Source organism: Thamnophis sirtalis, unplaced genomic scaffold (assembly GCF_051295495.1).
Source record: "Thamnophis sirtalis isolate CommonGarterSnake01/CBP01778 unplaced genomic scaffold, rThaSir2_p1.2 scaffold_4, whole genome shotgun sequence".
Classification (NCBI taxonomy): domain Eukaryota; kingdom Metazoa; phylum Chordata; class Lepidosauria; order Squamata; family Natricidae; genus Thamnophis; species Thamnophis sirtalis.
In genome coordinates this window covers 103133823-103150881 of record NW_028261384.1, presented here as the reverse complement: position 1 = coordinate 103150881, position 17059 = coordinate 103133823, and the positions used below count along the sequence as shown (strand labels likewise).

Here is a 17059-nt window from a genome sequence, read left to right as displayed (position 1 = left end):
ACCCTATAAGAAAGTAAATTCTGTTAATATATCCTTACAATAAAGTAGAATTAGCTCATCTAGTCATGCTTTCTGTCTGATTTTCCTCACTGAGTTGAATTTTCTGATATTCATACTTCATATGTTCCATGTTCACAAAGTAATTCTGACTTTGCAGCTTCTGATTTTCTTTTCCAGTATGGCAACATCGGGAACTCAATGTCCCAAAGGCTTTAATCTAGCCACTTTATAAACACCATTAGAATTCTCAAAGTTCCTTGGCCGTTTCTAAGTAGCATGTTGAATGTAATCTGACCTGAGGGGCACATCATTTAACATTATATCATTTTATATTTTCTATTCATGTGGTTTTCTTCATAAAAATATAGAAGTGGTTTACAATTACCACAGTATCAATTGATACTGTTGCTATTGCACTGAAGTGATTATCTATCTCCAGCTTCTTCCTATATAACTGCTGCCTAATATAGGTGCCTGCTTGTTTTAACTAGGCAAGATGTAGTTACCTTCATGCCTTGGGTGATGCTGCTAGAAATTCTAAACTCTGTTTGTGGATTTTATGCTGAAAATGGACAAAAATGAACTGATGATTTCTCAGTTTGCTGATTAAGAAGGGGTAAATATGAGAAAAGGGAACTATAATATAATTCTAAAGGGGGAAAATGAATATAGGAAAGTAATAAGGAAAATTAGAAGAAGCATCCTTTTTTCCTTTGTCTGTACTATTTTCTCATCTGTACTTTTTCATTTTGCTCTTTATGTATACTTAATTATTTATCTTTTAATTATGTAAAACCTTAAAAAAATAAACAAACTATTTCCCCCTTTCCTCTTCCTCTCTTTCCCCTTCCTTGATAATGAGCCAGCACAGCAGGAATTGGGGGTGGGTGGATTGAACCATAACCAAAAGAAATGAGCTGATATTGCACAACACACTAAACCCACTATCCCCCCTATAAACTAATCAATGAGAGTTACAATAAAGTTTAGCATGTTGTACATATATATAGCTGCTAGATTTTTAACTGACCTGTTAAACATGTTGAATGATGCACAGTCAATTTCTCTTTAAAGAGCCAGGAAGGATTCCCTTCTAACTGATGAAGAAATTTGCAGTAGCAGGTTTCATTGGATTTATTACCAGATTCTGGTAACCTTCAGACTTGGCATCTCATATTTTAATTCAATTCACCTCTTCCTTGTCTCATGCAGATTCTGAGGGTCTTGGGATCAGTATTATTGGAATGGGGGCTGGAGCTGATATGGGTCTAGAAAAGCTTGGCATATTTGTCAAGACTGTGACAGAAGGAGGAGCAGCTCATCGAGATGGCAGGTCAGTAGGACTGATATTACATTGGGAATGAAGCTTAACTTGGAACAAGAATTTACCAAAACAAAAACTCTTACTTTATTGATCATAGCCAATCTCTGTTTGCAGTAGAAAGATGGTTAAAATCCTAGATTTCTTTGTTGTTTTCTGTGAAACCTTTGACAAAGATATATATCTTTTCCTCCCTAAAAGCTCAGGATCATAAGATGCCGCAACATAAGGTTAAAAAGTTACCTCCCATATATTATATTTGCACCATCATTGTCAATGTTTTCTCTTCGACAGATAGTGAAAAATCATACCAACCCTAATTGAGGACCATTAGGCTCTCTTTTTCCAACCAGGATTTATTTTTGGCTGTTTTCCCCTCAAAAGAGTGACAAACTCCCCTTTTATTATGTCTCTGTGCATCTACTTTTTATTCTGCTACAGTGCAGGCAAACATTTCAGGTGCTGGGGAAATTCTTATAATGTGAATATAAGTACTAAGAAATTTACAGAGTGATTTACTCAGAAATAGAGTTCATTAAGTTTACCAGGAGTTAGGCTTTACTCCTTTGCTCATTTGCATAGGATCAGTATGACTTATGTCTGATAAGCACATAGAATTGTGTTCTGTGTTTTAATAAATTGCCAAGTTTAAGACCACAACCTTAGTTTGTGTGTAATATTTCCTAATGAGGTGCATGGAAGCAAGCATAAAAAGCAATAGTTGCTTCTAAGATTAGAAGAAGCTTTTAGTCAGTTTCTTCTATTTTACAGGTAGTCCTCAACGTATAACCACAATTGAGCCCAAAATTTCTGTTAAGTTGTCTTGATACATGTTATGATCTTTCTTGCCATAGTTATTAAATAAATAATTGCAGTTGTTAAGTTAGTAACACAGTTGTTAAATGAATCTGACTTCCCCATTGATTTTGCATGTCAGAAGCTTGCAAAAGATGATCACATGACAACAATAAGCACTATAACTGGCTTAAATATGAGCCAGTTGTCAAGAGTCTGAATTTTGATCAAGTGACCATGGGGATGTTACAATGGTCAGAAGTGTAAAAATTGTCATAAGTCATTTCTTATTGCCATTGTAACTTTGAATGGTAATTAAACCAACTGTTGTAAGTCGAGGCCTATCTGTATATGCACATTATAGCATTAAGAAAAGTAGTTCAAAAGGTGACAGGTTTTGTTTTATATTGACCTTTTTGTCATGTCCTTCCAGTCCTTTTTAAAAAAATATGCTTGTAATTAAGCATAGGATTAATTTCCTTTTAATCTATATAAGTTATGACTGTTTCTCTCCATTATATGCACATGCAAATATTACTGCAAAACATGAAACATTAGGAGTGTGGTTCAGATTTGTGAAAGAAGCTCTGGAATGCGCAGAAGTCCAGATATAGAACTTCTTTGTACTTCATTAGAAAAGTTGAAGCATTAAAAGAGCTGAAGCAAAACAGCCCTATAAAATGTAATAAGAGGTTATATTTGCCACTTAGAAGAGCAGGCAGGAGTGCCAACATTCAAGTAATTTAGTTATAAGGTGACTACATTTCACAAAGCAAACCAAAAGATGTTTCTCATCTCTCTCCACACATTGATAGGAAAATCATGGGAAATTTAATCTTTTTAAGATGTGGTTCTTATTTACCAAGGACAAAAGCACATAATAATAACTAATAAATTGAATGTGATCAATATGGATCATATGGGGAACCCCGTTGGAATTTTATTTAAAAACCCAGATTGCATAGAAATACCATAAGATGTGGTCCTCCAAAGCGATCTAACTCATGTATTTATTATTTGCTATATTTTATAGGAGAAACTGTATTTAAGCCATCTGTGTTCCCATCCTCATAACAGATCATGAACATGTTAAAAACAAATTAAAAATGGAAACATTAAATATAAACAGTATTATGCAACAAAAGGCAGCCTTTGTTCCTAAAGAATTGTTAGGAAGACTAGATACATTTTATATTGCAGCTGTAGCTTCAGCAGCTCATTTTCCACAGCAAACAGTCCTTGGAGAATTCAGTTTGTATTAGAAAAATATGCTTTAACCCATTACCTGACAGCTGATTTGCCCTTGAAAAATTTGTCCAAATGCTTCTCATTGACGATATTTTAGTCCCAATCACATTGTAAACCATCTGGAACCCCCATGGATGAAAAGAGCAATCGAAATATTCAGCAAGGAGGTAGCAGGCAGAAGAAGGATTAAACATTTCTGCCCCCCCCCCCCCCAAAAAATTTCTGAACTCAAATTGAAAAAAATTAAAGAATTATTACATATGATTTTGATGTGATATGTAACTTGTCTCTGAGACTTGTTCTCACTCACAGAGTATTAAAATTAGAGACTTCAAAATCAAAAATTGTATTGCGGGAATTTAAATTTCTAATTTTTCTAATTCTATAAAAGTTAAAAGGGTGTTTTTTATTATTCTGCAGTATGTTAATTTGCTAAGGCTTAGCTATCAGTGCTGCAAATCGGGTGGGGAGCTTACAGTATTCTAGGTGTAAAGGAACTTCCATCAGTCAATGGTGAGAGATTGAAGTTTAAATTCAACATTTTGTGGACTATCATTCATTCATTCCTGCTATCTATATTTTTTTATTATGAAATCTAACTGATCTTGCCATGCTCATTACACTAATTTTTGAATGTGCATCGACTGCTGTACTCATTTTATTTAATTGCTACATTTTAAGCTTATTATAGAAGATTGTAGTCTTCATTCATCCAAAATAATCTGATGTAACGTTATTATTTGATGACAATTGTAAATAGGAATTAAAATGCTTAAGGAAGAAAAAGAAAAAAAAATGCCAGTATCAACTTCAGGTACATACAATTGAGTGATAAATTATTTGCATTCAAATAGAAGAGACTATTTTTAGTATAAGTTTGAACTCTGGCATTCTTGGTATTCTCTGAGATGGTTGTTTCATTACCCAACTAGGGAACATCAAGAGCATAAGGCATGTGGGAGCTAGGGGCATTCATAACGAGGGATGAAAAAAGCAGGGTGATGATCCCAGCAGCAGCACAAATAAAACCTTGCCTCTTTTCTATGTGTCTGTGATGTGATGTTCATATATGAAAGGAGTTTAATTTAATTATGCTACCTGTGGCTGCCATCTTCAGGTTTTTTGACACAGACACAAATCCTGCACATGTGGTGGGTTGGGCTGGACAGCATAGAATATATGTTTTTCAGAACGTTGGCCATTTTCCAGAACAATGACTATAGACTAATTAATTTTAGCTAATATTTGAGAGGAATTATCAGAGATATGGTTTACTTGCTAGATTTTCATTCCACTGCAATCATCAGCTCTGGTTTTTGTGGAGGCATCTTCAATCCATCATTTCTGCCTCCCCGCCCCCAGAAGTTGTGAATTTACACATTCTTGTACAAACTTCAAAGCTTCAGTGCTTGCAATGATAAACACCTGAGCTTCAGTATGTGCAGGATTATGAGAAGTTTATTTTTATCTTTTAAACAGAATGCTCATCAACTAGTCTAAATACTGATAGACAACAAATATATTTCTAAATTTACATGTGCTCTGTTAACTGTAGGAAAAAAACAGGCAGTAAAAATACTACAAAATGTAGTGTTTCAGCACATGATAAAAATTATCAGTAAACTTTTTCCTTTCTGAGTCTTTTAAAGGAAGGTCAAGCTGATCATTGTATAAACATTTTCAGTGATAAAAAGTCACCTAGTTCTCTTGTATGTGCCCTGTAGTTGCAACTGTTGCTGTATATTAACCTGATTGAGATTGAGAAGCAATCATTCAGATGCTCTAGAGCTGACCTTTAAGAATTGTTTTGGATTGTTTGAGATGCCTTAGTTTTACAAATATTATACCATTATTCTTCATGTACTTCATTTATCCAGGGTGAAGCATTGTGAAGGGGTAGAATATAAGCTGGATTCAATACATTTTAAAGGTCTTATTAGTCTCCTAAGCGATTGACCTCTGAATTTGGCAGACCATTAATTTAAATAAAGAAGGAACTGCTATCTCTTTGCTGAACTGGAATGCTTCATTGTTGCCTGTGTATTTTCATGGAAGTGAACTATTCAGAAAGGAAGATAGGATGGGAGAGAAAAGCAGCCCTGGTACTAAATGCCAGCAGGGCTCCTGCATGCTGTCATGGCAACCAACATGGCTCCTTGCCCAGTACCAGAACACCAGCAAAATATAAACAGAGGCCTTCATGGGTGAAAGCTCAGTAGAATCTTAGAAATTGTTCTGCACATTGTACCCACCAAAGATCCTTTGTGTATTTCTTCTCTACCTGATGTTCCTTTTAATTTTATAAAAAGGCTACAAGTTTTCTTCAGAATCTATCAAACATTATTCCAGTAAAAATAGCCTTGGCCTGGTCCCAGAGTGATACAAATAAAAATAACATTGTAATCCTTTCACTGTCACAAACTTGTATAGAAAGACATGCATACTTCAGTGGATGAAATTTGAATCGAAGAGTCCAAAATTTATGTTCCCAATTAGCCATAAAGCTTATTATGTAGCGCTGTAGGAGATCAAACTGCAATTTAAACCAGATGAAGATAATATTAAACCCTTTAAATATAGGTAATCCCAATATAATGACTGATTACTTAATATTGTTCAACATTACAATGAACTTGAAAAAAGGTATGCTCTATCTTTGATTAGAACTCCTACATACCACTACCTCACACAATCTCCAAGATCATGTGATTGCATTTATGACTATGGTTGCAGCATCCTGTGGTCACATGATCACAATTTGCCACACATTGCTATTTTCTAGCAAAAACAAAATGCCCATTTGGGAGAATGGATCTGCTTAATCATGTATTTACTTAATGACTGTGTTGGCTCACTTTATGACCATTATAAAAAGTTTTTAAAAACCAGTCAGGTGACATGGTGATCCACTTAATGGCTTCAGTGACTTACGATGGAAATTACAGGCTTAAGTGTGGTGGTTAAATAAATGCTACCTAAATTAAAAGGGCGTGTTGTAATGTGATGCCAAAAATAAGCCATCTTTTTCCATTTCTCCCAAAATGCAAATATAATCACTTTTAATATGATAGGTTTTTTAAAATTAGTAACTTGATAAAATGATGTTTTTTGTTCATTACTGAATACATAAGCTTGACATCCTTTGACTTTGCAATAAGTCTACTTTATTGCAGTTGGGTAGGTGATCTATGTCTAACTTTCTCTTTTTCCTTTCTTAGGATCCAGGTGAATGATCTTATCGTTGAGGTGGATGGCACCAGTTTGGTGGGCGTGACTCAAAGCTTTGCAGCCTCTGTGTTAAGGAATACCAAGGGTAGAGTCCGGTAGGGGAACAATGTGCAGCCTAGTTTTCTGGTGGGACCAGAACATGTAGCTAGTTTATCTATGTAAAAAATACAGAAAAGGAAACATATGATCTCATTGAGAGTTGTACTGAAGGATAGGAAAAAGTTCTATAAGCAGATATTTTTGTTTCCTGTGTTACCATTGTAGGAGTAAGAAGGCCACTGATAGGTTTTCCTGCCAGCCATGGTTTTGCTTTTTCTGTTTATATTTCAAGCAGATAGATAATATTGGCTTAGAAAATTTATTACATCATGGGGCAGCCAAGAGGCCATAATCTTAATGGTTTTAAACAATACATTTGGTTTTCATTGCTGTCAATAGAACCTTTATTTGCAAATCAAGAACAATGGAGACACAAAGGAATTCACATGAAAAACAGCATGAATCAGATAAGAATAAAGATTCCCTTTATTGCAATATTTTTTACTGATCAGACAAAAGAGAGAAAAGGAGCTAGAAGATTACATGTGATTATGGCAGAGTTTATATCTTTCATCCTGGCAGGACATAAAGATCTTAGCTACTTCCTATCAGACACAAATTCAACCATTTGGATGTGCACTGGTGGAAGCTCACTTACTGAATTTAGTATTGTTTCACTTTTTTTAAAGACACAAGCATTTTATTGCCGTGCTTTAAAATAGAAACAAAAGTACTAATGCTGAAGATGCAGATGAAGCTTATAAGTGTAATCCTTCCCCATAATGGAAATCTAGTGCTGAATATCTGCCTGTTACCCCCAATTGAAGGCCAACATTATATACATCAAGTTATATTTTTTATTATAGTATTACATATTACAGTAAATTCTCAATCGGTGTTTGAATTTAATAACTTACTTAAGTATAGTCCTGATCAGATGCATTTTAAAAATATAACTATTGTTTTTTAAGAGAACATTATAGAGTCACGGCAGCTTTTAAATTTCTATATTCTCTCCTGCCCTCACTCCAGCATGATTACCCTTTTCTTCTTCAAAACCTACAGTCCATCTGGTAAAAAAGCAAATGGGAGAAATAGAGGGAGATTTTAGAGCATAGGGAAAAGAGGAAAAATCATCTCACCACCAGATTAATGATGAAGTTTGTAGATTTCTTTTGTGTGTGCGTGCATGCATGATAGATAGATAGATAGATAGATAGATAGATAGATAGATAGATAGATAGATAGATAGATAGATAGATAGATAGATAGATAGATAGATAGATAATATGGATGGATGATAGATATGCAGAGAAGCCAAATAACTGTGATCAGAACTTGAAGGGAAAAATAGGTGGAAGTTTTAGGTTTTATTTTTTAAAATATCTCTTTAAGGAAAATGGTTTATGAAATAAACATTTTGTTTAATGAAATTGACAGGAAACGTTACTTGGCAATGTTGCCCTAGTGGGATTGGGTCCATTTTATAGAGGCACCACACCCATTATCTCAGAATATGCATCTTTGTATCATAGAGAAGTGTTCCATATTCAGGAATGTTTGATTTTCTACGAAATGAATCAAGAAGTTTAAATGGACTTGGAGGGTGGAAATGATATTTAGCTCTGTGTTCACTGCATTTTCCTGTCAGCTGTGTTTCTATCTGTCCTTTATCCATACAGCTGCCTCTTTGGCCTTTTTAAAATCTCACCAGAGGCATTTGGCCTGCCTTTTCCTGGCAGTATTAAGAATTCAAGGTTTGGCATTAGCCCAGCATCCTTGTAATGTTGGTTTTAGAAGAATGAGCTGCTTGAAAATGGTCTGTCACCAAACACATCTAGCACAAGCAGACACAGATGATGAGTGATTACAGCATGCACTTTCTATCAGAAGGCCTGTACAATATAGGGACTCAGACCTAGAACTGAGTCCATTACTCCGAGATTTACGTGCTGCTCTGTTCCCAAGCGACAGGAACTTCAACTATGAGAATGGGTTGCTAGGCAACTAGTTTCTTCCATATTGCATACCACCCATTCTGCGTTTGCAGGGAAAAGATTGTGTTAACCAATAAAGTGTTTGATAATCAATTTAATAGTTGCACTGACACAATTTAGCCACAATTTCCTCTGTTTTTAAAAAAAATTACACTGTTCCACAAAATTGAAATTTCTGCCTAGAGGTTAATTTGTGAAAGCAGAAAGGGTGGAGACATTTTTATAAGTCTGATAGTAATTTCCTGCAATCTGGAAGCCTGATGCAACTATGCTGGGAACCTTGTGTCTTTATGGAGTTCTTCAGACCTTTATTCTATATGTGTTCAGAAGCCTTCGGGTTTATTCTCCCAATTCTGAGCCTTGAATAACAGAATTAACACAGTTGGAAGGGACCTTGGAGGTCTTCTGATCCAACCCCTTGCTCAGGCAGGAAACCTGGCTGTCCAAATGGTTGTCCAATATCTTCTTTAAAACTGTTGGAGAACTATGAGCGTCTGCAGGCAAGTCTTTCCACTGATTAATTGTTCTAACTATTAGGAAATTTCTCCTTAGTTATAAGTAGGTTCTTTCTTTGATTACTTTCCATCCATTACTTCTTGTCTTCCCTTCGGGTACTTGGAGAATAGGTTGCCCCCCTCTTCTTTGTGCTATTGGTCTAAGATATTGAAACACTGCTATCATGTCACTTATAGTCCTTCTTTTCATTAAACTAGACATACCCAGTTCCTGCAAACATTCTTCATATGTTTTTGCCTTCAGTCATTTTTGTTACTCTTCTCTGCATTCTTTCTAAACTCTCAACATCTTTTTTGTACTTGGCAACCAAAACTGGATGCCATATCCCAAAGGGTGGTTTACCTAGCCATTTTAAAGTGATACTAACACTTCATGTCATCTTGATTCTATCCTTCTGTTAATGCAACCTAGGACTGTGTTGGCTTTTTTAGCAGTTGTAGCACACTGCTGGGTCAGATTTAAGTGACTGTCCAGTAGGACTCCAACATCCCTCTTGCAATTACTACTATTAAGCCAGCTACCATACCTGTGCATTTGGTCTTTCTTGTTTAAATATAGAACCTTAATTTTCTCATCATTAAATTTCATTTTGTTAGATAGGGCTCAGTGTTCAAATCTGTCAAGATTGTTGTGGATCTTGATCCTATCTTCTGGAATATTGGCTATTCCTGTCAGCTTGGTGTTGTCTGCAAATTTGATAAGTTCCCCTTCGATCTCCTCATCTAAATCATTGATGAAGATATTGAAGAGTACTGGGCCTAAAACAGAATCTTGGGGTACCTCACTACTTACTTCCCTCCATGTAGATGTGATGATGATGTTCGTCCATCGTGTTCGAAGAGGACCTTGACATCTACAGGTTGTGGGCTGTCCACGATGTGTCAGCAGGTGGCTGGTAAGGCCTATACGGGCACGAAATGTTCTGCTACATGTCGGGCAGACATGTGGGGCACCATTGTTGCAGCATTTGCGGTTCTGGTTTTGCAGAGCACTCACTTCTCTTGTGAACTACATCTCCATCTAGATGTAGTTCAATTAAGGACTACACATTGAGTGGGGTTGGTCAGCCAGTTATGAATCTAATGATGCTATTTAACCCATATTTTTCTAGCTTACAAAGAAATAGGTTGTGGTCTACTTTGTCAAATGCCTTACTGAAGTCCAAGTAAGCAATATATTCATAGCATTACTCTGGTCCACTAATTTTGTCACATTGTCAAAGAATGCAATAAGATTTGTCTGGCCTGATCTGTTTTTGACAACTCCGTGTTGGCTTCTGGTTATGACTTTGTTTGCCTCTAAATGTTCAGAAATTCATTGCTTGATTATCATTTTTGGAATCTTCCCAGGTATTGATGTCAGGCTGGTTTCCAGTTTCTTGGATCCATTTTTTTTCCTTTTTTGAAGATGGGAATTATAACACTCCATCTTGAAAATCAGCATTAAGAATAGCTGTGTTAGACCTAACTCAAATTAAGGTCAGGCTTGAAAACTGTGCTGCTTTTTGCCTCTCTATTTCTGGGACTTATCTGGTTTTTGAGTCAACTTCTTTGAACTATATTTATGTTGGAATCTACCTCCCCTGTTGTTGGTGTGAAAAGAGAGGCATCTCTATTTTCCACCAAGATGAACAGAAATGGTAGTCCTGTTTAAAAAGGCATACTAGTAAAGAAGAATGAACAATTCTTCTTTACTAGTATGCCTGTTGCTAATCTAATTAAGAAAGCTTGGTAGCTGATTTTAAAAATTTAAAGAAAAAATCTGATCTCATATGCCTGAATATTAAGACCATTTATTTTGGTTCTGAGAATTCTCTGATGTGTCCATTTAGCACTGCAATAGGCAATCTATTGGTAATAAGCAGCCCATACTTAGGATTCTTGCTTTGTTTGCATTCACTAGGTACTGCGATCATATCCCCCAAATTCCCACAGCAAACCACCAAACAGTGGCAGCACAGTTCCCTGTAAGCAAAGGAACACTTAGGTCATAAGCTTCAGATAAATTTAACATACCTAGAACAAGCTCTTCCTTGAATGATTGTGGGGTAGGGAGGTTTCAAGCCTGACCCCGCACATTCCAGTGAATTTCCTGTTTTCACAAGAGTTAATATTTGAAAGGAGACTTTTTTCAGACTGAAATTAGCTTGCCCAATTCTTGATGTAAACCGTTTCAGCATTACCTTAGTGTGAAAACAGGAAATGTAATTTTCTTGTATGTACTGCTTTCTTTATTCCAAAGAATTATTTGAAGTAGTCATCAGTTCTGTACTACCTTTGTAAACAGTTGGGATTATATCTATTGTGATCTTCGTTGCAAAGAAAAAAAAATACAACTCAGGCCTCTAAACGTTAATTTCCTCTGAATTAATAGAAAGTAGTGTTGGTGTGTTAGTCTTTGCTGCTCGTTATTTACTCTGATTGAAGCATTTAGAGTAGAAATAACCAGATCTATACATATTTACTCAAGAGCTAGAATACCTTTCACTTTGTTGTAGATAGAGAGAAAGAGAAAGAGATTGAGATAGAGCCTGATTATCTAACTCCAGATGCTATTCGACCATACCGAGATTTCCCTTATTACATTAATGCCATGCATTCATTTATTCATTTTAATTTCCTTTAGGTTCCTCATTGGCAGGGAGAAGCCAGGAGAGCAGAGTGAAGTGGCGCAACTGATCCAGCAGACCCTGGAACAGGAACGATGGCAGCGAGAAATGATGGAACAGAGGTATACCCAATATACAGAGGAGGATGAAGAAGTAAGTAAAATCAATTTCTCTTTGCCTGTGGGGAGGAGAGGAAAGTAGTAGAGCTTCAACCTTAAATTTGGGGAAGCTGAACAGCTGTTGACATGTTTGAAGAGCATTTTAGCAACCGTAATGAAACTATGCTTTGACTAAATTTGGATTACTCATGAATTTCCTTAGGCCCCCAATTTTTTCTTTATAACTGGTGGAGGTCTCTTTCTCTTCTTGGTATTGTTTTCTGTGCTGTTTATTACTATATTAGCACCTCACATTGAAACTATAGTTATCCAGAATATTTAAACATTTTCTGTATTTTGCTTCATAGATGATACTGGCACAGAAAAAGCAGAAACAAGTTGAATGTCCTAGTTTTATGTGATGTGTGATTTGAAAAGAATTGTAAGAAAGAGATGTACACATTTCAGATTGAAACTAGTTTGCTCATTTCTTTTGTGCAAATCATTCAAGCTTTACCCCTGCTTCAAAACAGGAAGTGTAATTTTCTTGAACTTATACTTACTTCCTGAATTCTAAGGAATTGTTTTAAGTAGTCCTTAGTTCTATACTTAGTGTGCTGTCAAGGTAAGTATCAGTATGTCTAATGATAAAACCTGTTTTTGTTATTTGCAGACAGGAGAATATGCTACAGATGAAGATGAAGAGATGAGCCCCATGTTCCCCAACAATGAAATGGCTATTGAGGTTTTTGAATTGGCTGAAAATGAAGACATGCTGTCTCCAGTGGAGATGGATCCTGAGAAGCTAGTGCATAAATTTAAGGAGGTATGTGGCTTTCTAAAGGAGGATGGGTGGGAAGATAGCTGAAACTTACAACTTACGTTAAATGTGTGTGTAGCAACACTACCACTAGGTCTGGATTTTAAAAAAACTTATTGAGGAGTAGCTGGATAGGAAAGAAGAGGAGGACTTAGATCTCATTGCAATGAATATTAGCAGTGATTTGGTAATACACTGACAGGATGTAGTGAAACCAGCTGCATTTCCTCCCTTCTTGCTCTGATTAGAGAAATAATATAATCCACAGTTGTTCATTCTTAGATCAGTTAAGGTAATTAGTTCAGGAAACTATTTTATTAATTCTAAAATACATTTTGACTTAAGCCAGTAATACTTTCCCCACAAAATAATTTTTATAAGTATAAAACTTACCCACCCACCCCCCAAAAAAGCAATATTGAATTTTAAATGATCATACTTTCACTTAAAAGCTAGACTAAAACCAAGTTAATCAATCTCTACTACAGTATTCTCAGGAAAGTTTTTTTTTTTTTAAATCACATTTTAGAACTGCCCATCTCCCTCACAGAGGGATTCCGGATGCCCTTTATTAAAATATTAAAACATAGAAACAATATATAAAAGTTAAAAAGAGACCAGAGTTATTGAAAACAATACTAAAAATTAATTAAAAGATGAAGGGAAGGTTTTCAGGGTGCTAACCAGCCCCTCAGTTGTGTGCTTCTCCCCTGCGCAAAGCAAGCAAGGCCATAGAACAATGTTTCTACCCCTGTCTGGGTGGTCAGGAAGGGGTGAGGTTTGCCTCACCTCTGGAGGGAGAATGTTCCACAGTGACAGAGAAGGCTTTCTTTCTGGACTCTGCCTGTCAGAATTCTTTAACTGGCAGGGTCCATAATGTAGTTCCCCTGCCTGACCAAGTGGGATTGGCCAATGTAATGGGACAAAGACAGTTCCATCGGTAGTCTTACGTTAAGGCATTCCTCCTAGGTAAACAATAAAGTATTACTTGGTGGGAGGGGGAATTAATGTTACCTATAAGTAGATACACTATTTCTGTAAACTACTGCTTATGAGAGGAATGCCTCATAAAAGATGAAACACTTCCTTCCTTCAATATTTATTACTTAATAATTGCTTGTTTTATAAAGGGATAGCCTGCATCGTTCATAAAACAGTCTCTGCCTTCATGTTTGCTTCCTGAAGAAGGAAAGAAAAAGAGATAAAGAAAAATGGATTGGATGGGAGAAGAATAATGAGGGAAATAGCTTGTTAAGGACCATATTGCTTAAGAAAACGGGCTTTAAAAAAACCTTTATGCCCAGCAGTTCTGATGTAATCATTGGCCTTTTTAGCTGCTATTTCTAACAGTATAAATCAATCTTTCCCAACATGGTGGTCACCAAAATGCTATGATATGAAGTCTGGGGGAGGAATGGCTAACACTCTTGAAATGCACTAGGCTAGAAAAGGCTATAAAACAACCTTTGAATGCCTTTCACTTCTTAATACAATAATACAATAGCAGAGTTGGAAAGGACCTTGGAGGTCTTCTAGTCCAACCCCCTGCCTAGGCAGGAAACCTCTTCTGCAAGGCAGTCTTAAATTTAGGTTCTGAAGTAACTCCATATTTCTATTAGGATCACCTGGTTTTAATGATGGCATGAGTGAAAGAAAAGAGTTATTTTCTGGAGGTTTTGAATTTTTCAGTACTCCAAAAAGAGTGATAGCACATTACAGCAAACAAGATGTAATATCAAAAGCAAACAAGTGAAGAAGAAAAATAAAAGGTAAACATCGTTGATTGTGAGACATGAGATGAGAAGTAAGTAGATCTAATAGAATTAGAAAGGATGGTTTAAATCATGGCATATAACTGCCTGATTTAGTGCAGAAGCTAAATTGTCTCTAATGGACTCCTGCCTAGCTTCCATATGAAACAATCCCATAAAAGGGAGATTACCTCTCTTGAAGTGTTTTTATTATTAGGACATTTCTCCTAACATTTAATCAGAATCTGACTTTCTGTCAAACAGGACTAACAGTCAAGATCAGATATGACCAATGCAAAGCATAGTGGAACAAATATTTCTTATGATTTAGAAAATTTACCTTCCAATGCATCTTGTAATTGCATTGCTTCTTTTCCAGCCATTGCAGGTTCATACTCCGTTTGCAACCAATTATAATTCTAACATCTTTTTCACAACTACCAAGCCAGATATCCCTCTTTATATGCCTTGCACTTAAAGTTTTAATCCATTACATTTAAATTTATTATTTTGAACCTATTTCTCTAAATTGTTTTCAATTGTATTCTTACACAATATCTGTTTTCACAACCAGTTTTTGTCATTTGTAAATCTAATATGGAGATTATTTGCTAATGGAGAGTTTTCCTGTAATATGGTTTATTTATTCATTGGATTTGTATCCTATCTTTTAAGTATTCCTACCACCTCCTCATCCCAAGTCATTAATAAAAATATTACAAAATTCAGGATTATCCCCTTAATACTTCTCTCCAATTCAATGCAGAATCTTTTTTGAATATGATTTCCAAGCCAACAGTATATCACTTTCTTGTTACATATATTTGTTAATCAGCATGTCTCTACTGAAGTTAAAATAGGTTATGTCTATAGCATTTTCAAAATCTATTAAGGAAATTGCCTAATTAAAAAGAAGAGAAGATTAGTAATCCAAAATCTGTTAACAAATCCGTGCTGATTTCTAGTAACCACCATATTGTATTTAAAATACCTATCACTTTATTTATGATGTACTCTAAATTCTTCCCAAGCATCAATAGTAGACAGATTGGGCTGAAGTTCTCTGCATCATTATTTTATAGCAATAGCAATAGCAGTTAGACTTATATACCGCTTCATAGGGCTTTCAGCCCTCTCTAAGCGGTTTACAGAATCAGCATATTGCCCCCAACAACAATCCAGGTCCTCATTTTACCCATCTCGGAAGGATGGAAGGCTGAGTCAACCTTGAGCCGGTGAGATTTGAACCGCCAAACTGCAGCTTAGCAGTCAGCTGAAGTAGCCTGCAGTGCTGCACTCTAACCACTGTGCCACCTTGGCTCTGTAAAAAGGGACCTTTCCCCTTTTTACGAAGGCAGAGACAGCATTTGCCCTTTTCCCAACTTCTAGCACTTTACCAGTTTTCCAGGATTTCTTTAAGATAAATACATAACTAATCAAGTGTCTCATCAGGCAGTTATTTCATTAGCTTAAGATGCAATTAATTTGGCCCTTCTTGAGTTTCAAGGAATAAAAATGCCTCTTTGGCCATGTTCCTATTTCTACCCACCTGCAGCCTGAACATTTCCTATCAGCAGCTTTTTTCCCTTCATATCATTTTGTTCATTTGTTCTCCAGTCCACAATGGGGCAGTCTTAAATTGTTAAGTTGTTCTATGTAGAGCTAAAATTATGGACAATTGTTTAAAAATCATTCAAAGTTACAACAGAATTTATAAAAGTTAATCCATTCCCTAAGTTACAACTGCTGCACCATCTCTGTTATTTTATGATTGCATTTCAGCGCTTGGGAAGAGACTTGCATTTATGATCATTTGCAGTGTCCCTTGATCACATGATTGTGTTATGCAACTTTTCCATATTTTCTAACAAAAAACTGCAAAAGCCTCCATTAGATCAGTTGTTCTCAACCTGTGGGCTGGGACCCCTTTGGGGGTCGAACGACCCTTTCACAGGGGTCACCTAAAACCATTGGAAAACACATATTTTCAATGGTCTTAGGAACCGAGATACCAATTTTATGGTTGGGGGTCACCACAACATGAGGAACTGTATTAAAGGGTTGCGGCATTGGGACAGTTGAGAACCACTGCATTAGATAAACTGGATTTGGATTTATGAACATGTAATTCACTTAATGAAAATTGTAAAAACACTCATAAAATCGAGTTTGGTCATTGAGAAATGAGAAACTCAACCAGCAATGTCATAAGTGGTTTAACTCTGTGATCCTTAATGATTTAGTGCAATGCTGAAATAGCATAACACCAGAGGTGAAACCAACTTACCTTCACTACCAGTTCACAAATGTGAGCGTGTGCACACATGCGCAGACTGTCAAAATCAGGACATGATGGCGTCCAGGCGGGTGGGTGGAGCAACTGCCGCCACCATTACTGGTACACCTGAACCAGATAGAAACAGCTGAATTGCACCACTGCATAACACCCTTCTCTATTGCTGCTTCCACAGAACATGAGAGCACTTGAATTTGACATTTGTTACCTTTATAAAGGAGAAGGTGCTATCTTCTGATTCAGATTTCTTCATGACTGATCTTTTGCTATTAAATCCAGTTTGAATTTAACTCAGATTATGACAGGAGATGGTAGAAAAAGAGGAGCAAAGGAAAGAGCCTA

At 36.2% G+C, this 17059-nt stretch overlaps 1 protein-coding gene across 4 annotated transcripts in view; it reads left to right on the top strand.

Annotated features, from left to right (window-relative positions):
- PPP1R9B (protein phosphatase 1 regulatory subunit 9B) overlaps positions 1-17059 on the top strand; it is a 79940-nt gene that overhangs the window by 49712 nt on the left and 13169 nt on the right. For all 4 annotated transcript variants that reach the window (XR_001313285.2, XR_001313286.2, XM_087713624.1 and 1 more), the window contains exons 3-6: positions 1213-1333; positions 6583-6687; positions 11770-11905; positions 12524-12676. Coding sequence is in view for 2 of the 4 variants with exons in the window: in XM_087713624.1 (XP_087569750.1) it covers positions 1213-1333; positions 6583-6687; positions 11770-11905; positions 12524-12676 (515 nt within the window). In the remaining 2 variants the exon portion in view is untranslated. The remainder of the gene's footprint in view (positions 1-1212; positions 1334-6582; positions 6688-11769; positions 11906-12523; positions 12677-17059) is intronic.